The sequence below is a fragment of the Sciurus carolinensis genome, chromosome 18, assembly GCF_902686445.1.
Source record: "Sciurus carolinensis chromosome 18, mSciCar1.2, whole genome shotgun sequence".
NCBI lineage: Eukaryota > Metazoa > Chordata > Mammalia > Rodentia > Sciuridae > Sciurus > Sciurus carolinensis.
In genome coordinates, this window is record NC_062230.1 from 11,818,822 (window position 1) to 11,839,190 (window position 20,369).

Genomic DNA, 20,369 nt, shown 5'->3' on the forward strand with positions numbered 1-20,369 from the left:
GAGATGGATTCAGGATATTTACTTTGCAGAAAAGAAAAAGGGATTGAAACTCCAGCGAAGGAGCTGAACACTGTTAATTGAATGTGTTTGCTCAGGGAGTCACATTCGGCTGCTTTCTATTGACCTCTGTGCCTAGCGGAGTGCCTGACACATGGCGTATTTGTGCAATTGACTGAATTTGAAAATAGTGGGTATATAGGTAACTCAATGGGCAAAGTCTTAAATCAATGAAAAAAATAAAATACAGCCAGCAAGCATTTTGCAAAATGCTGAGTAGTTGAAAGTCCCATAGCAGCCCCGTGCATGGAGCACAGCATGACACCCTCAGGTGCACCAGACTCCTAGTTACTTCCGGGCTTCCAACAGAGGCTGGATGTGTATAGACCTGGTGCTTGTGGTCCCACAGGTAGGTCCTGAACTTCCGGATTTCCTCTGAGTATGTCTGACAAGATCCTTCATCTGCCATGTCCTAGTCATCCCCTTTCCATTCAGAGAGGAGTTCCATGGACGTTTTACTTTCTCTGCTGCAGGAGACATTGGCACACCTGAAGCTGTGGCCCCTGTCATTGTGGTTGCCCCAGGCAACAGGAGTGTGGTGGCAGGATCCAGTGAGACAACCCTGGAGTGCATAGCCAATGCCAGGTATGGGTGTGCTGTGGACACGGACACACAGTTTAAGCATCTCTCATCCAAAAATCCAAAATCTGAAGCTTTTGAGTATTGACTAAGTGGAAAATTCTACGTCTGGCTTCATGTGTTGCATCACAGTCAAAACACAGGAGCTAGGACTGGAGTTTAGCTCAGTGATAGAGCGCTTGCCTAGTATGTGTGAGGCACTGGGTTCAATCCTCAGCACCACATAAAAAAATTAAATAAAATACAGGCATTGTGTCCATATACAACTTAAAAAATATATTAAAAATACACAGGTGCCTCAAAAATATTGTATGGAATTCTCTTCAGGCTATGTGTATAAGGTATAGAAGAAACATCAACTAATTTTGTGGTTAGGTTTGGTTTCCATCCCCAAGATACCTCATTATGTATGTGCAAATAATCTAAAATCCACACACAAAAAGTGAAATACAAAAACACTTCTGGTCCTCAGTATTTCAGATAAGGGATACTGAACCTGTATTAATAAATACTCCCTGAGCGAGACCATGATGGGAGGAGGGGCACATGCCCTCCACTTTCCGCAGAGGCAGGCTGCCTATCACCTGGGCTCTGCACACCATGTATGGGAGGACTGAGAACCAATGCCCTACTTTTCCCCAAACCTCCTGCAATAAATGCTGCTTTTCATTTTAGCTATGGGTGATGGTGTAGGCCTCTTCTACAATGCTAGCTGGAGAAAGAAGAGCAAAGCCCCTTGGTTTCAAAGAAAAATTCATTTCTGTCCCCTACTTAATCCTAGGTGTTCTCTGCTTGGATCATGGTCACTCCAGAATGGAGTTCGGGTGGTCACACCTCCCGTGTAGCTATAGTGTCCCCTAGTAGTATTTATTTTAAACATTCTTTTCCTGAGCAAATGGGATCATTAGCACTTATGGTCCATTGCTGCTGCAATTAGCTATCCTTGCTCAATAGCCCTTGAGCAGAATGTATCGTCGATGCGTGCCGTAAGGGAGTAGAGCTGTATCTGGATTGATTTTTAAATGTCCATTGTTCAACCCGCCATGGTTCCTGGTAGAATTAGCTTTGTCAGGCTCGTGCTGAATGCCTGAAATTATTATTATTGCTATCTACATGATTCACAATCATTGTCACCGATGCCCTTGCAGGCCTGTGGAAGAGCTGAGCGTGCACTGGAAGAGAAACGGAGTGAGACTCACCAGTGGGCTCCACAGCTTCGGGAGGCGCCTCACCATCAGCAACCCCACCTCGGCCGACACGGGGCTCTATGTCTGCGAGGCGATGCTGCAGGGCAGTGCTTTTGAACCAGCCAGGGCGAAAGCCTTTCTTTCCATCATAGGTAAGGCTCAAATCAATAAGTGGCCCTGTCAGCACCCTCAGATAGCACCCACACTGACACTTCCCTGCAGATGAAAGAGCATCCCTGTATTTCATGGACTTTATTTTAAGCCCAGAAAATGGAGGTGAGGTTGCATTCATCTTCCAAATTCATCCTGTTCTTCTTTTCCAAGAAGATGAATCTATTAAATCCAAAGTGTGGATGTGCCTGATACTTCCAGGAAATGTCCTCTGAGTGTGTCTAATCATAAAGCTTGGGAATGGAGGGCGAAGTCCTCCTCATGGAAATCGCCTGCCTCGTCTGGCATTTCTGCCCACTGCTTCTCCACAGTGCTTCCGGGCTACTATGAAGATGTTCAGAAGGCATTCTATTACTGTTAGTTTTTGACTCAGAAGAAAGTTAAACTATTGGCTGCTGCCTTTGGTTAAATTAGAAGGTAGGAGCAGAGATGCTTCCTAAAAAATGGGGTGTCGACCTAGTACCAAGGAGAATGGGAAATCAGATTAAGTGCCTGAGTTGCCTAGCTCTAAATGCTAGAAGTTAAAGTGGTTAGAAAGTGTCCTTTGTACAGGCTGAGAAAATCTTAAATTTATAGTCAGATTATGAAAAGATGACATTAAATTGTGAGGCGAGTGCCTTCATTTCTTTCACTCTTCCAGCTCTAGTCAGTCCTATATTTGCTTTTCTTAAGTGACTGTGATTACTGTCCTGGTACCCATCCTCCTTGGTGGCAGCCACTCCTGATCAGAGCATCTGAGATCCAGGCAGGAGCATCTCTGCTCCATCTCTTCCTCCTATGAGTAAGAGGAATTGAGTACAGGAGAGGCAAGATAGGAAGAAAGCCTTCGGAAATCAGTAGCTCTTCCAATAATGCATCTTGAACCTTCAGTTGCAAAACAGGAAAACCCAAAAGCTTATAGCTCCCTGTGAAATTAGCAAGAGGTATAAAAGGTGGGTGCCTTGAGCACTGACACACTCCTGTAGAAATTAGACAATGGCTTTGTGCCCTCAGTGTGACTCTGCTGAGTACAGTGCAGGGCAAACCGGTCAGCCCCCCTGAAAGAAACTGTGCCTACCCAAGAAGCAGGCTTGGGTCCCAGATCACTGCCTGTTCCACTGGGAATCTGAACTGCTCCGCTGCTGCCTGCCTCCGCTCCTCATGGTGCCTCAGCTGTGATGTAAATACCATGTCTCGTTCTCTGCAGAGACTTTCATCAAGGTTGATCTACAGCTATATGAACACAGCGCATTATAGATTGAACCAAAATTAAAATTGGTGATGTGTAAATCTCTTGTAGACAGGACTATATTGTGTTAAAACATTTTAAGGTAATTTAAACAAGAGAGGAAATTTATCTCCCTGTAAACTAGAATGTTTGTTTCAATCATAATTCCTCTTTAAAATATTTAAATCTATCATAGGAACTCAGGTCTTGCATTTATATCGGAATCCCAAAGCAGAATGTTTTTCGTGTTCTACAGTTACCGTCTCTGTGTGCTCTGACTTTTAAAGGCACATGAACATACTTTGCTTCTTCACAACGCTCCTTTAATCATAAGAACTCACTATGATGAGGGATCTTGTGTTTGGTTCACACTGGAAGGCCCTGAAGAGCGTCACTGTTGGTTCTGAGGACCTGGTGGGATTATTGCTCCACATCCAGCCACCACGGAATGTCCTCAGCATACGTGTTCAATCTCACGGGACCATCACTCTGCAACTGGGGAAAGAGCTATTGATGTGAACATGTAGATGAAAGAAAGCAGAAACAAATTGGCTCCCAATTACTTTTATTTCACACTGATGAGACAAGACAGAGTGGTTGCACTGTTTACTTCCCTGTCAACTTCCCTGCTGTATTGCTCAATTTCTGGGGTTTTTAAACAGGAGCCCTGAGCTCTGATCAGGCAGCCTGGTGCTGCTGGAAGATGCCTGGTGCTCACTTCCCACAGTCAGCAGGCTCTGTGGCCTGCCGGTACCTGTCTTCACCACCTCTCAGGACCTCAGTTGTGCCGCTGTCTCTCCGCAGGCCCCTCTTCTGACCCACCCCTCTGCACCTTCAGGGTGACACGCCATACTACCTGACACACTCCATGGGGCTGCTGTGTTCCCTGACCACGCCAGGGCAGGGGCAGAATGTCCCCTGCCTCAGGGCACCACTTTTGCTCTGTTGCTCCCATCACGTCCATCTCCTTCCTGGTGGCGTCCTCCAGCCACTGGAACCAGCTGTGCCCACTGTGGCAGGTGGGAAGTGCTGGACCTTGGAGCAGCCCTTGGGCATCTGAGGAGCTGTCAGTGCACCCAGCTCCCTCACTGCCTGCAGGAGGGGATGTGTTCCATTCCAGGTGTGTTTTGTGCTAGTTCCCACCTTGCTGGTCCCACGACAGAAACTGCCTTAAGAACAAGCTCTTTAGCTAATCTGCTGCCCCCAGGTGTCTCCAGCACCCCCATGCACTGTTGGCATCCAGCGTTGTCTGGGGCCTGCTGTGGGAAAGGCCAACAGCAGACTTGGGTCATGTCCTTCAGACCCTGAGTATCTGGCATGCTGGATACCTGCCCTCCTGCCCTCGACACTCCTCGCTTATCAGTGGGGTCCAAGTGCCCCTCAGTACCCCTCTGGATGTCACCTCTGCTGAATGTCTCTCAGCTGTGCCCCTGTGGCATATGGGACATGCTGGAGGGGAGCCTAGCATGAGATATGATAGTGTGGTCTCTAGGGTCAGCTTCTGACTGCACCCTTCACTGTCTTGAACAGGGTCTTGGCTCTGTTGACCTCAGTTTCCACATCCCCAACTTGGAGACAAAGCAGATGAGACTGTGAAAATTCAAAGAAGTAACTGCACCACAGAAACACTAAATGGTGGCTCAAGTTGCTATTGGCATAACTCTGACATGTCACATTGCACTAGTTACCGTTAATCAGTTCATATCACACACTTCATGTTTACTGTCTCTGTGATCAGGAGGTGTCTCGCCATCCATGGGAGATTGTTTCTTTCTTAGAGTAAGTAAAATGATTCCTCCTCCTAACTCTAACATCGTAGGTCCAGGGGGCTGCAGCGAGCACATCTTCCCCGTACACTGACAGTTGGCATTTTCTGCTCGTCACATTCAAAGCAGTGCCATTCACACCCTTGCCTGCCTGCGTGAGTGTGTGCAGCCCGCACGCCGGCTCTTTCATGATGCTCTGAAACTGGGAGGGTGAGAGGAACTATCACAGAGCCATCTTCATACATCTCAAATCTGTTCTGAGTGTTTGTACACAAATCATTCAGAAATTCAAATACCTTAAAATAACATTACTTGCAGTCCCTCTCGGCTGATGCCAGGATCACGCTTGAGAAGTCTTCTGCAGCTTCACAGCATGGGCTTCTAGAGCTGAAGCAGAGCACCTCTTACATGTTCATGTCCCAGTGTAAAAGAGCCTCCTGCCTGCCTGCCTGCCTGCCTTCCCTCCATCCCACCTGGAATTTCTCTACCCTCCCTTCTGCCTCTCCTCTTTCCTGGTGGAGAAAGTTCTCCCCTCTTGAGCACTCACGTGGTTAGACCAGGCACACTCAGTCCCATCCACTGACTTTAGGTTGGTAACCGTGATCCCATCTGCAAGTCTTACTCACAGGCTCAGGGATTTGGATGTAGATGTCCTTGGGAACCATGCTGCCCACTGCAGTGGACAAAAGCTCCTGAGTGTAGATAGTGACAGACAACTGCTGCAGGCACATGCTGAGACCTGCTGCTCACGGAGGTGGCCTCTGGAGGGAAGATGGTGTGGGGAATATCTTCAGGCCTCGTGATAACCCCTGCTCAGGACAAGCCCTGAATTGCAGACAGAAACCACTACCCAGAACCAGGGACAGAAAAAGATGACAAATCCTTGGTGCGCCTGACTGCCTCTACTGTGGTCGCCTGGGTCAGGCCAAAGCCACGCTCCATCACCCTGGCATTCCAGAGAGTGGGGGATTTGATAGAGGCCCATGGGTAGGGCTGCCCGGGAGGAACCTCCACCTCCAGGTCTTAGATTGTGGGGCCACTGGCCTGAGCCCATCCCGGAGAACAGCTGGCCCATGCTGGCCTTGTCTGAACTCTGATTTAACACTCGGCATGAGAACCTTTTCTTAATGTCTTCTCATTGTCTCAAAAGAGATAGAAATGTTCATTTCAATCCCCAGTTTTATTGACTGCATTTGTGATTGATTTTTAAAAGTCTGGTGTGAGCTGGCAGCACACCTGTTCTAAAAAGAGTACTGCCGATTTGTGAAGACCCATCTCACTCTCTTGCCCTTTGAAGATTAAGTAGTTGCAAAGGTCTGTGCCTGGAGGACTAGCCCGTAACCGATCCCCATGCTTTAACTCATAGCCTCCATGGCTGATAGGCCTGGATTCCCCCCGCTTTTTCTCCTCCTAGCAGACTGTGTGTGAACAAGTAGCGAGTGATGGAGAGAAAATCCTTCCAGGCAACTGGTGAGATCAGGCAGTGTGAAGATCCAGCAGCAAGAGGTTGCAGCCTGTGGACGGTGGGGATGTAACACGATGAAGAGCAGAAGTAGACTGTGTGGCCCGAGGCTTGTGGTAGCTCCGTGCCCACTCTGCCGGCTCCACCACCTGAAGGCTTCCAGAAACAAGGAACCAGCCTGCCTGATGCACTGTACCATGCCATCTTCCTGGGGGTGGGGTGTGAAATGCTGCGACTGCCTGGCACCAGCAGACTGCCCTTCCAGACCTGGCCCCTGCGAGGTGCTTGGGAGGGCAGGGGCAGGGAGCTCCCACCTGTTGGTGGCCCTATGCACCATGCCCACTCACTTGTTGACTGACTGGGGTGAAGTGAGGGCACCTGTGGAGGGGTGGCCTCAGCCTGGCCTCAACCACTGGGTTACTCTGTAGACTCCTTTCTCTAGCCCTAGCTGGGTCTCCAGCTCCAGCCTCCCTGACTCTTGGAAGAAATGAGGGGTATAATTGTTACCAGAGGCCTGACTCTGGAGATCAAATAAGCAGGTCCAGCCACTCACCTCAAAAACCAAACAGAAAGATAGTGGTGAAAAACATGCAAGGAACTTTAATCTGTGTAGCAGGGAGACAAGGGGACCCTGGTCCTTAGCTCTGTCTTCCAGGGGCTGACAATAACTTTGAGGTTTTATAGAAAGGGGAATGAGGGTAAGGTCGGGGTTTGCACAGCTGGAGGCTGTTCAGAGCTGCCAAAACAGGTGATCTTGAGCAGGTGTGGTCTGTCCATCATGATCTCAGGCTCAGTCAGGCCGGGCCTTGTCCAGGACAAGGAAGTGGCTGCTCCTGTGGAGTAGCTTCACTCATCATGAGACACTTCTCCACCAGACCTTTCGCTCCTGGAATCCAACGTGGTTTGGAGCAGTTGTATGCACAATAGAGGCAGAGATGCCACGTCTTTAATCCTGCTTTTAGCCAAATAGGGGACACTTGCAGGCAGAAGTGAAGAGTCGGCGTCCTTGTTACAGAATAAGCACCTGGGGAAAGGTGCTGTGGTCCTGAAGGTGGTGGCAGATTTGCATTATCAAGCATAGCTCATATGGGAGGAATCTCGAGGAAGTTGTGGGGTGAAAAAAGCGACAAACTGTATGACCGTCTATATAACATTCCTGAAATGACAAGAGAACAGATCATTGCTGCCAGGAGGAGCATGGGATGGTCATGGTTATCAAAGGGCAGCATCCTGTGTCTCAGTGTGGCATGGATGCATAGACCTGCACTTGCGGTGATGGTGCATGAAACTAAATGTGTGCACACATTCTCTCTCTCTCTCTCTCTCTCTCTCTCTCTCTCACATACACACACACACACACACTCATACACACATAAGCACAAGCAAAACTGGGGAGACCTGGATAAAATAGGCTGGTTGCATCACTGTTGATATCCTGGTTGTGATATTGTGCTGTGGTTTTGCAAGATGTGGAGGAAAGCAGAGGAAAGGATACAGGGGACTTTTCTATATTATTTCATACAGCTACATGAGTCCCATACTCTACAGTTATCTAAAAATAAAACTTTTGACTAAGGCAATGAAAATTATAATTTATCATAAGCAAATGTTAATGTTTAACTTAATTTTTCCCTTCTTGCCTCACATCCCTTCAATCAGATGGTGACAGAAGATATTGACTTTAGTATCCACTGATGAATATGGGGCATGACTTGTACACAGGGCTTTGACACAATGCAGCCGCTGTGTAGTTAGAATATAAATAATGCTGCTATCATTGTTATTGATTAAGAAGACGTGACCAAATGGGGAATGTGTGTCCCAAGACCAGCTTGGAGAAGGAAGGTATTAAATCTGCCGTGCTGCTCTAGGCCGGGCTGCTACACACGAAAACTAACAGATGATTCGGCTTCCAGCTAGTGAATTTGCAGCCATCTCTGTAGCCAGAGTGGGTAATTCAGGCAGATTTGTTTCCACTTGAGCGGTCCAGGTAATTGCAGAATTGATACCAACTTTGCCTCCATTCAGAAACCTCCAGCTTTTTCTCCTTAATCATTTCTTTGAAATGCTACGTTTTCATTTCTCAGTTTCCTCCTCCACATCCTACCCTGTTCTAAAGATACAGTCAATATAGGAGGCATGCCAACCTACATTATCCACATTCCACACAGTTAGGATGAGAACAAGCCACCCTGGAGACAGTCCCCAGATATTAATTATCACACAGAAAGTGAATGTACCAGCCTTTTGTTATCACGATAATGAAATCACTACCATCTGAATACTCCCAAATTTGGCCATGCTTCTGTTGAATTTCTGCTGAATAAACTGAGAAAAATATTGCATTTTACTCTCCGAGGAAATTCATTGTTTAATACAACCACTATTTCTGTTGCCCAGGCGAGGGCAAAGCCTAGGGACGCAGTGACCGAGGGTTCCCTTTGTTGCCAGAGATGTATGAGAGTCCCCCAATTTTTTCTTTCTATTTGCTATTATTTTGCATTCCATTGAGGTATTCAATCTATATTTTGGAGCTAAAGAACTGCTAAGACTTTAAGAAACATGTTAATAGGCCACAGTGCTCCCTGGGACAGGCTGGTTCCTTGCAATGACACTTTATTTGACATGCTTCATGAGTTGGTATGTAGATACTGAAGCAAACTAGCCTATAAAATACTGTGCTGTAAATATAAACCTTTATGAACCTCTTGGGATGATCCTTCTAAAATGTGAATTAAGATATTCCATGATTCAAGCCCATAAACTGAAAAGTAGCCCTCGCCCTGAGTAGTAATCTGCTTTCTGAAACCTTAGAATATAAATTGCCTCTGGCCACTGCTTACTGAATCCTGGGTTTGTGTGTGCGATGGTGACTAATGACACATTTTTTAGAAATAGTTTTTAAATGGAACTCAAACTATTTGAGGCTATTGTGGTCTTTGACATATCCTTCTTTTACTTAGGGGCTATTGATTTTTTTCTTCTTGTTTAAAGAGCCACCGTATTTTACTGCTGAGCCTGAGAGTCGGATTCTAGCTGAAGTGGAAGAGACTGTGGACATTGCATGTCGAGCCATGGGTGAGTGTGGTTGGCGTCTGGACAGAGCCACGGTGTGGAAGAATGACAATGCCAATGTCCTGGAGGGTTTGCGTCCCTACAGGGAGACAGTGACCACCAAGCTGGGAACAGACTGCTGAGTGCAGGAGAATTTAGTAACCAGACCTGTGACCTTGGGAAAGTACTTGACCTTTTTGGGGCTTTTGCTTCCTCAACTGTAAAATGGACACACTAATATTTACTCCAGGGAATGAGAAGGAAGACCTCATCCCTCCATCCCAATCAGAGGGGAAGCATAGCATGCCCCAGGGACTCCCCTCAAATTCTTGGTTTCCAAGACTCACAGCACACACAAGAAATTTGTCCTCATCCACCAGCGATGAGGGTTGGGACTCACAACCACATCCATCCAGTATGAAGGGAGATCATTTAAAAATTTTTTTCACTGGAAATTTCCCTATTTTTCTGCTTTCCCAGCTTTGGACCATCAGTCCTTTATTATTCAGTTAACTTCAGCCTCCTCCCCATGCCTTGGTTGCTGCTGCCCACCATGCCAGGCAGCCTGGGGACCACACAAAACCCTGGGGAGGTAGACTGAAGAGGCAACTTCATTAACAAAACCTGTGTTTGTATTCTGACACTGCCAAGAAATTAAAAGGATCTTCCCTGTTGAGACCTGGCCACCTTGAGGGGGGATTTTCCTCTGCTCCCTAAGAGCTCAGAGGGTTAGGGTTGCTGTCAATCTTGCAAACTTTCTAAACGGTTCCATGAGAGAGAGATTTTTATTATCTCACTGTGCACATATGAAACCTGAGCCTTATAAAGCAAGGTCAAGTAATATGCTCAGTGCCACGAAGATAAAATGAGATGCTGCTTATAAAAGCATTGCCCAAGCATGGCATGTAGGAGATGCTCATTAAATACTGAAGTCACACACGGTACTGGAAATGCTCCATCCCTGCTCCATCAGCTACGGAAGTGCATGCTCCCACCAGGACACCTGGCTCCTGGGCTTGGAGCAGATACCTTTCACCTGTGGGTACAAGCGGGTGCATGCCATTCTGCATTTCTGAAGATAAGTGCCGTGTGGCTCTGATCAGGGGTGACCGTGAAGGCAGAGAGCAGTCCGTCCTGTGCTGTGTGCAGCAGCTGCTCCTGGACAGTTCTCAATGGCTGCTGAACAGGTCTCTCAGTTCCTCTTCTCTTGGGCTCTGGCTCTATTAACACAGCCACAGGGAGGGCAGAAAGGGCGAGAGAAGAGCGATATGAATTTTAAATGGAAATATTTTCCTCACTGTGGCTGCATTGTTCTCCTACAAACGCCAGCTTCTTGAGAACAACTCTGTGAAGGCGAAGCTATAAAATATTTAGAGTGCTTACATCTCAGAGATGAGAGCATGCGCTGCAGCAGGGGATACGACTTCTGTTTATCAAGTTAAATTGCCCCAAAATAGAAATATCCTAGCTCCCCACGTACTAACAATTACTTTTCGAAAAGTGACGATCTTAAACTCTCCCTTTGACAAGGAAATGCTCCTCTTTTTTGCATGATTTCTACAGGATAAACTGCTTGTTAAGCATAGACTTTTAAATACATACAAAACAGGTCACAGCACTGTGTCGCCATTGTATAACTTGCTGCTTTCTTTTAATTTTGACAGTGAGACTCTAACAGCTTGAGAAAGGGGGTTCTTCATGAGAGCCCCACATGTAGTTGCCAGGATGAGCTTTTACATGAATTGGTTATGTTTCTCTCTTGAAATGGGTTTTTAATTTTGGTGATTTAGTAAAAGGTGACAAGAAGCATAATTAGAGCAAAGAACAGACTGTGAACTCGTGATCTTGAAGTTTCCATAATATTAACTTTATTCTTTATTCTGGATGTCCTGCACCCCCGCCCTAGGCAGCATCTCCGATAGGAGCATGGGTGCACCTTCCACCAGACCATGGCAAGATGGGCTTTATTTCCATCCCTTTTACATTTAGGGAAACTGAGGAGCAGGCCACCTGAGATCTTGAACTAGGTCTAAGTGTTTCCTGAATTTCTCATGCCTGGTGTCTCTAGACTTTGTTATCTGTGGCTTGGTCCACTCTGTGTGGTACTTCCCAAGTTTCCCTGTCTTCCCTTCTCACTTCAAGAAGCCTTAGGGAGGTTCCTAGGAAGCAGTCTCCTCTGTTGCTGGTTGCCCAGGCCCACTCAGAGAATCTCCCAGAAGGGTCTAACGTCCCCCCATGTAGCCTGGCAGCATTCACTCAGGATCTGGGTCATCCATGCTGACCACAACCACATGGAGGGAATCCTCATGCTCTTAGACTGACAGCCCCTTTCACCTGCAGGCTAGGGTCTGCCCCTTGTGAACTTGTTCTGTGCCCTCAGCATGCACCCCTCCCAAGCCCAAAGTCGTCCTTCAGGTGGGGCTGGCTGGAGCTGGAGCATGTGGGTTCGGCCTCACTGACTTGTCTCCATCCCAGCTCTCCATCTACAGTGCAGCCTAGAAGCCTAGACGCATCTATAAATGTCCTGTTTTTCTCCATATACCACTCCGTGAAGAAAGAGGAACAGCGTTGTGTGTCCAGCTTCGGGCTCCCCTCTGCCCCCTAACCTAACTCTTTGCCTTGTTCTCAGCTCACAGGTCTCTCAGGATACAAGGGTGGAACCAACCTGCAGGAACTGCCCCCCACCACCATTCTGCCATCATTCTTAAGGACCGAGGCAACTTTCCCCACATCCACAACTAAACACTTTTTAGGTTTCCATAACCTTTAACCAAACGCATCTCACGTGCTTGTTTCCTAATTTCTCCTCCAGTACAGTAGAATTCTGTTCAGTTCAGTGGAATCAACCCCTCGGATAGAGGGCGTGTGAAAGGTGGCTGTCACTTGTATTGTTGCTGGTGGGGCTAATGAGAAACGCTCCCCACAGAGTACTGTGTGCCGGTCACGAGTTTCATATATAAATGTATCTAATCTTCACACTTTTTAATGTTACAGCTATTATTTCCTTACCCATATGTGAGGGAACAGAGACAAAGTGTTCTGTCCAGGACAGAATGTGACCTATGTGGAGCAGGCATGGGTCATGACCTCGTGACCCTGTGCGTGCCTTCCATTCAGGGGCAGAACCAGCCCCTTCATCTCCATCCCAACTGAGAACCTCAGTCACAGCGGGATGCTTCTCCAAATAGGAGCAGCAGGTTCAGGTAGAGCCTGGAAGAGCCCGCAGCGGGCATCCAGGGCTCCCTCTGCTCTTCTCTTAATGGCTATAGGTGTAGGTTTCTTCAGGTGAAAAAAATCCCTCTTTACAAGTGGTTGGAGGTCTAATAGAAGAGAAAACGCCTGTGAAAATGTTGTCATGTAGCCTTCGAGACAGTCTTGCCTCAGTCCTGGTGAGGATTTCCTGGAGTTTAATTTTCTCAAATGCCTGTTTCCTTCCACACCTACCCAGGGGTCCCTCTTCCCACCCTCTACTGGTATAAGGATGCTGTCTCCATTAGCAAGCTCCAGAACCCTCGATACACAGTGCTTCCCAGTGGAGGCCTGCGCATCCAGAAGCTGTGTCCAGAAGACTCTGGAATCTTCCAGTGCTTTGCCAGTAACGAAGGAGGGGAGATCCAGACTCATACCTACCTGGATGTGACCAGTAAGTACTGCCTACCAGCGGAGCATAGATGGGAGCTTTAAGCCAGAGCTTCCCACCTTGTGCCCCAGAAACACACAGAATAGTAGCCTCCCCACAGCCCCTGGGCTGGGTGCACCAGGCCTGTGGTATGGCCACCATACTTCAACCACTATGGGTCCCTGGGAAATTCTCCTGAAGTCCATGAGCAGCAAGGACACTGCTGGTGCTCTCCCTGAACCTGTACTTGTGAGACTCTGACTTCCCAGCCCTGAACCCTCCTCTCTAAAAACATTCCCCATTTTTCTGGACAGAATCAGAAAGACTATTGAGTGAATAGCTAGCTCACTCCTAATCTTTTTCTTTTGATCTTTTTTCTATTTTTTATGTTCATTCTCTATTTTAGTTTTATTGAACAATTATAGTTCTTTTGTGAGTTTCTTTTATTATCCCATTAACAGAAATACCTTGGCACTCTGTCTTTGAAAAATAAAATAAAGGTAAAGGTTTTCATTGTATCTGTGGGTTTTCTTTTTAATCTCCCACAGTCGTAATATTGTTCTTCTAAAATGAAGTAGAATTTAGTGATTATGGAATTATATGTTTCCTGTTGCCCTTTTGGGAAGCAAAGTGCTGATGTCCCCGGGTGAGAGAGCCATTGAGAAAGCTAGTTGATGCCAGTGTGTGTGTGGCTATTGGCGGTCACCAGGCGGGGCTTGTGAAGAGGCAAAATTTCTAAAGATCCATGTGTGTATTTTGGTAAATAGGGGGTCATTTCCTTGACCTTCACCCAGGGGTCCAATTTGCCCTTTATTTTGGAGCATAGGAAATAAATATAGCTCAAGAAGTAGAAATAATATTGGATGCTTAAACCAGACTGATTTTTGATCAGTTAGAATTATTTAGAGCCTACCTTGAAACTGCGGCCAGGAGTTCTGGGGCAGGGATCAACCAGGTTCTTTTCTGTAAAGGGCCTGATAGTAAATATTTGAGGCTTTGAGGGACATGACTTGTGCTAGTCAGCTCTGCTGTAGTGACCAGCGTGGAAGCTGCCACAGATAGCATGGAGTGAGCAGGAAGTGGATGTTCTAATAAAACTTTGTTTACAAAAACAGAGCTGGCTCACAGTTGGTAGTTTGCCAAACCCCACTGCAGCAAGAGGCCTGGGAACTAGCCCAGGTGCTTACCTAATGTCTTTCAGCCTCAGTTTCCTCACGTGTTGCCATGGGACGAGGTAGCCCTGACTGCAGGGTTCTCAGGAGGGTCAGATTGGAAATTCAATTGAAATGAAATGAAAGTGCTTTTCTAAACTGGTTCCCAGGAGGATTATCCTGAGTTAGGCCTCTTCTCTCTTTACCATTCACCCAAAACTGCCCTCACTGGTCCCTGCACTTGGCACTCGTATGTCCATTTCTCTCTAGGTTGTAAAGAAAGATAGGGAACTCCTGGGAGACAAATGAGGGCTCCTAAAAGGTTTCATGTTTTATCGCTAATGCTCACTGCAGTGGGTCTCCAGAGCCATGTGGCACTCTCACCAGGGACAATGTGCTGACCACCCACTGTTCAATTCCTCTCCACAGATGTTGCCCCAGCGTTCATCCAACGCCCAGTTGACACCACAGTTACTGATGGGATGACAGCTGTTCTCCGGTGCGAGGTGTCCGGGGCTCCCAAGCCCGCCATCACATGGAAGACAGGCAGGTGGCTTCCGCTCCCAGTGCAGCATGACTGGTGGAGAAGATGAGCCCTTCACCTTCAGTTGCATTTTGTTCTTTTTACTTTCTGTACATCCACGAATTCATTCAGTAAAAATTGAATAGTCATTTATTGACTGTCCCTACCAGGTGCCAGATGCCAGGGGTAAAAGGGTGAATAGAAACAGTCAAGACCCCTGCCTTCCAGAAAAGGAACAGACATTAAACAATAATAAGAATTGTGCAAATGTCACTCTCCTCCACCTAAGTTCTCATAGAGTGCCTTAGCCCCCTGGGGCTCTTTAAAATACTAAGTGTTGGAATTGTAGCTCTGCTAGGACTCAGCTTTCCTATACATGGAAGGAAGGAGTTGTTCTTTGTAATATTCAAAATTAAAGCTCATACCTTTTTTTTTTTTTAAGAAAGATGTTATCATTTTTTACCTTCCCCAGTTTGACCTGTGAAGCTTAATTTCAACTGTTTTCAGTTCCTTTGAAGACTGTTGACACATTGCCATTGTCTCTGTAGTCTCCACAGCCTCTTCTACAAGTCAGTGTGCATGTCACTAAGTGACCAGGGCACAGATCCCATCTCAACAAGCCTGTGCTTTACTGTGTTGATTCACATAGCTTGGCACATAGTGCTGGGTGGATTGATGTGGGGGGAACATCAAAAGTCACCTCTGATCCACATGATCAGAAAGCTGCTTGGCAGCATCTTCCCTCTCAGAGGTGAAGGTCTTGCACTCAGACATGGCTTGTAAGGTAAGGACCTGGGAAACTGCAGAGCAATAGCAAGAGGGTGCCTTCTTATATTTTATATATTTTTTTTCTTTCTTGATCTTGAACATAATAGCAGCTTTATATAGAAAATTTTTAAATGCATATGTATACAAAGAAACATAAAAACCAGTCACCCAAAGATAATGATTACTACACAGATTATAGTTTGTTTAATCGACTCTCAGTGTTGGACAATTAGGATGTTCTTGGTTTTCATGAATCTAAGTAATGCTAAGAAAACTACTTTGGTTATTTTGGTACGTAAAATTTTCACTTTACTCTGATAGTCTTCTTAAGTTATTTTTCTTGGTTGCTGCTTAACAATTTCTTTCTTTCTTTTCAAGGTTTATGGCTCTAACATTCCTGTTTTCCCTACAATTCTAAAACTCTAAAATTCCTATTTTCCTTCAGGAAGCCAAATTTTGGCCAGTGGCTCTGTCCGGATTCCTAGGTTCATGCTGCTGGAGTCCGGGGGTCTGCAGATAACCCCTGTGTTCATCCAGGATGCTGGCAACTACACCTGCTATGCAGCTAACACAGAGGGGTCCCTGGACGCATCTGCAGCACTCACTGTGTGGAGTAAGGACCTCAGTCTTTGTGAACTTTCCATTAATCATGCTTAATCATCATGCCATCTGTGCCTAGGGGATGTCAATATGCCCTTGGACTTTCTCATTTAATCAAAAGAGAATGATTATTTTTACAACTAATTTATAGAAGTCTGTTGAGTAATTAATTTTTCACTTTCTAAAAGAATAATTAAAAGATGTATTCAAGACTTAATGGGGATATTTCAGAAGAGATAAAAGATTAACTTTTTAAAGTCAGTAGAGTAGAGATAGTATGCCCAACTAGTTCAAATAACAAATTTGATGTGTTGATTAAATTTATAAGCATTTATAAGAAAAATGACTCAAGAATTAAAATCCTAAAGAAAGTATATATTTTCTGTACTGTATTATGATCAGCTATACTCCCAGGGCATTAAATATGAATGTTTCTCATATATTAGGAGTAAAGTAGAAGAAAATCTTTATTGTTTCTCTGACTTTTATCATTCTTATTTCATCTATGACACTAGTTTCTGAGATGCAGAATGAATTGTTTTCTGGAACGTAAGGATTGGAGTGCCAACTCCCCCCACTTCAACTGCCCAAGTACTTTCCCTCTCTTCTTCATCCAAATCCATGTCACTAAAAGCTCATTGTTCAAAAGAGCAAAAGACAGTGCTCACCAACAGATTTTCATTAGGTTAACAAGGACAGAAATTTAACTCACTTGAGTGAAGAATTTGCTAAATGCCATTTTCCTTAAATAAAAGTCATTATGCTTCATTTCATATTTGTTCAGCATTTTCGCTCATGTGCTTAGCATTCACTTTGACAAATCACTCTTTCTAATTGTTTAGGTATTCTAAATACACCAAGAGTTTAAAAGAAGGTAATCCAAATTCCCACAATATTGGCAAGTACTAAAAAAAGAGGTTTGTTCCATTTGGTGATGGGAATCAATCACTTCTGATTCATCATGCTTTGCTAAAAACTAACCATACATTCAAAAGCTTGTGAAAAATGAGGTCTGGATCTCTAAAGATTACTCACTATAATTTTGTGGATCTGCTAGGATTCAAAACTGTAGCTGTACTAGAACAATTGGTGTAGCACTTTGGTGACCTACAGGGCATTTGCTTTCCTTTTTTTTTTTTTTTTTTTGAGACAGGGTCTCACCATGTTGCCCAGACTGGTCTCAAACTCCTGGCCTCAAGCCATCCTCATGCTTCAGGAGCCGAGTGGCTGGGGACTCAGCTGCACTCCACCATGCCTGGCTCCTACAAATTATTTTCAATCTACATTATCCATGTTAATTTGTACAACTGTCAGTGACAGTGACATGTCCTTTCTTTAACAAGAAAAATACCACTCAGACATTTTTCTTCATGCACTGCTAAGAGTTGGTCATATCAGCTGAGCCCTGTGACTTCTAAGTTCCGTGCATGGGACTGGAGCAGCATCCCCCTGAGAGGTGTAAGGTGTGGGACCACACTGCATGGACCATGTGCAGGGAGGTTGGCATTCTCTGGGGCAGCCAGGGGACTTAGGGGTTGCAGGTGTGGACAGTGCTTGATGAGACTCTCTTGAACTCTGTAGTTTGGAGCCAGTCAAGGTGTTTCAGAGTATCCATTTTCATTCCTGAAAACTGGGAATAATAATATTAGAGCTTTAACAAGATTGCTGTGAGGATTGAATAAATTAATGTAAGTGAAAGTATTTTGAAATGGGAACAAGTACTATGGGAACATTAGAAATTGCTCAAACAATGATTATCTTGGGAAAGAATCTGGATTTTAACAAAGAGCATAGAAGTGAGGAGGCACTTGCGCAGGATCGTCCACTCTCTTTCTCCTGGAGGGTTTGGAGGATCCAGGATGATGTAGGAGGGTTGGGGAGGGAAGATGGACTTTGCTGCAAGTGGGAAGTCTTGTTTTCAATTCCCTGAATGCTTCTGAGTGCTTCCATTTACTCTCATTTTGCAAAGATAAGAGAAAACTTGGGAGGTTTTGATATCAGATGATCAATTCATTATCCCCCTAAGGGCAAAGACTCTGAAACTTGTAATTTCATCTGAGCTGTGTCTCGTGTTATTTCAGATCGAACATCCATTGTTCACCCTCCCGAGGACCAAGTAGTGATTAAGGGGACCACGGCCACACTGCACTGCGGAGCCACTCACGACCCCCGAATCTCTCTACGGTCAGTTCCCTTAGTTTTGATACTTTGGGATTTATTCATATTCTGTGAACTTGAAAAGTGGAGTTGAGATGAGGAGGAAAAATTTGGGGAACTGATTTTAGCAGCTGATCCCTGATTATGGCATCCTATGGTCACGGCTCCATCGTTAATCACACGAATCCCATTTTCCACTCCAGCCTTATGTATTATTTACAGTGAGCTGCGTTCCACTTCATGACTTCAATACAGCTTTTCATGATTTTTCTGCCAAGGTTAATACACTATCTGTAAAACGTACTTGTCAGCAGCTGATACTTAATGAGAGAAAAATCCAGAGGGATCGAATAGGATTTCAGCAGTGTTTACATGGGGACTCTGCAATTCTCCAGAGAGGTTTTCTCTACTCCAAGGATGGTTTCCTTATGACATGGAGAACAACGGAGACCTGCACTTAGAAGAAAGGCAGCCACAGTTTTCTGAGGCACTGAGAAGAAAATAACATGTAAAGAAGGAAACTAGGTGACAGTTCACAAAAGCAATTGTGACATCCTTTCAGGTGATGATAAAAAACGTGGCCCTTCAGGTAGTTGCCTGTTTAGAGACAGGTGGCCCTCTGTGGTGAGTTTTTTCCCCAAAACCAGCACTTACAGAATAATTTATTAGTTTTCAAAATCAGCCTTGAAAATAAATCTAGAAAGAGATCCAGTCATCGTAGTATTATCACTCTGGTCTCGGCTCCATGTAGTTCACCAAAGTGGTGGCACCAAGATGCCTGCCTGCTTCCTGGGACATCCTCTCTGGGCAGAGGGGATGACTCCTGATGCATATGTTTTTAACTGGGTTCAAAGACTCAGCCTTTCTCTCACTCTTCTTGGCAGGTGTTTGACAAATCAGGAATTTCCACATCCCTACCTGGTTCTCTGGAGGTCCCCAGAGCTCAAAAACAAGTTTGGATTAGTTGAAGGAATGCTGAATGCAAAACAAAATGAACAAACAGAAATCAGTCTGTTAAAGATTACCCAGTGAATCCTTGGAGGCCGGCTTAGAATCTTTACCATGCCTGGAAAAGAATCCATCCATTCTAAAAGACTTTTGGAGTGTGATTACAGAGAATAAAGAACAAACAGGCTGGCTTTCTCTTACTCTGAGAGCTTAAAGAGAAGCCCTGGATCTGTGTGGTTTTCTTGTAATGTTGATTAAATGGGAAGCCCCTTGGCGAGAAAGACTGGATGGCTCCCTTTTAACTGGGGTTCTTCTGCTCCTGGAGCTCATCTCTCCATTTCCTTCTTGTGGAATCTGATCTGTTCTGTCTCAGCATAATTTCAGATGAGAAGTTTATAAATGTTAGAGCTTTGTGAATATAAAAGCTTTAAAAAAAACTGGGTACATTTTGAAAACCTGATCAAATTATTCTGGAGGGAAAAAAATGAGCACTTTTCATCTCATCTAGCCCAGGGACATCAAAAGACTGGACAGGCTCTTAATTGATTCTGTATTTGAAAAGAAAAATTGACTAAAACACAGATAAAGATTAAGTGAGGAAGAAATGCAACTTTAGGGACCGTCTGCTAGAATGGTAGGATTTTAAGAAAATATGTTTAAATATGTTTATGAGATGCTGAGATGTGACTTTTATTTATTTGGTTTTGTTTGTTTGTTTGTTAGGAGTTGGGTAATTCCACTGTAGGGTTTTTTGTTGTTGTTGTTGTTGTTGTTGTTGTTTTGTTTTGTTTTGTTTTTCCCCCAGTACTGGGACTTGATCCTAGGACTTCTCACATGCTAGGCAAGTGTCCTACCCACTGAGCTATATTCCTAGCCCCCCAGTCTTTTTGTTTGTTTGTTTTGGGCACTATTGGGAATTGAACCCAGGGGCACTTTGCCACTGAACTACATTCCCAGACCTTTTACCTTTTATGATTTGATTTTGAGGTAGGGTCTTGCTAAGTTGCCCAGACTGGCACTTGTAATCCTCCTGCCTCAGCCTCCCAAGTAACTGGGTTTAGTTACATAACAGGTATAGTTATGCACTATACCTGGCCCACTCTGGAATTTTTAAACAGTC

At 45.2% G+C, this 20,369-nt stretch overlaps 1 protein-coding gene across 1 annotated transcript in view; it reads left to right on the forward strand.

The window, feature by feature from the left end:
- Sdk1 (sidekick cell adhesion molecule 1) overlaps positions 1–20,369 on the forward strand; it is an 881,670-nt gene that overhangs the window by 649,575 nt on the left and 211,726 nt on the right. The window contains exons 6-12 of the mRNA XM_047533731.1: positions 531–642; positions 1,785–1,975; positions 9,424–9,507; positions 12,932–13,126; positions 14,683–14,799; positions 15,990–16,157; positions 18,226–18,328. Of these exons, the coding sequence (XP_047389687.1) occupies positions 531–642; positions 1,785–1,975; positions 9,424–9,507; positions 12,932–13,126; positions 14,683–14,799; positions 15,990–16,157; positions 18,226–18,328 (970 nt within the window). The remainder of the gene's footprint in view (positions 1–530; positions 643–1,784; positions 1,976–9,423; positions 9,508–12,931; positions 13,127–14,682; positions 14,800–15,989; positions 16,158–18,225; positions 18,329–20,369) is intronic.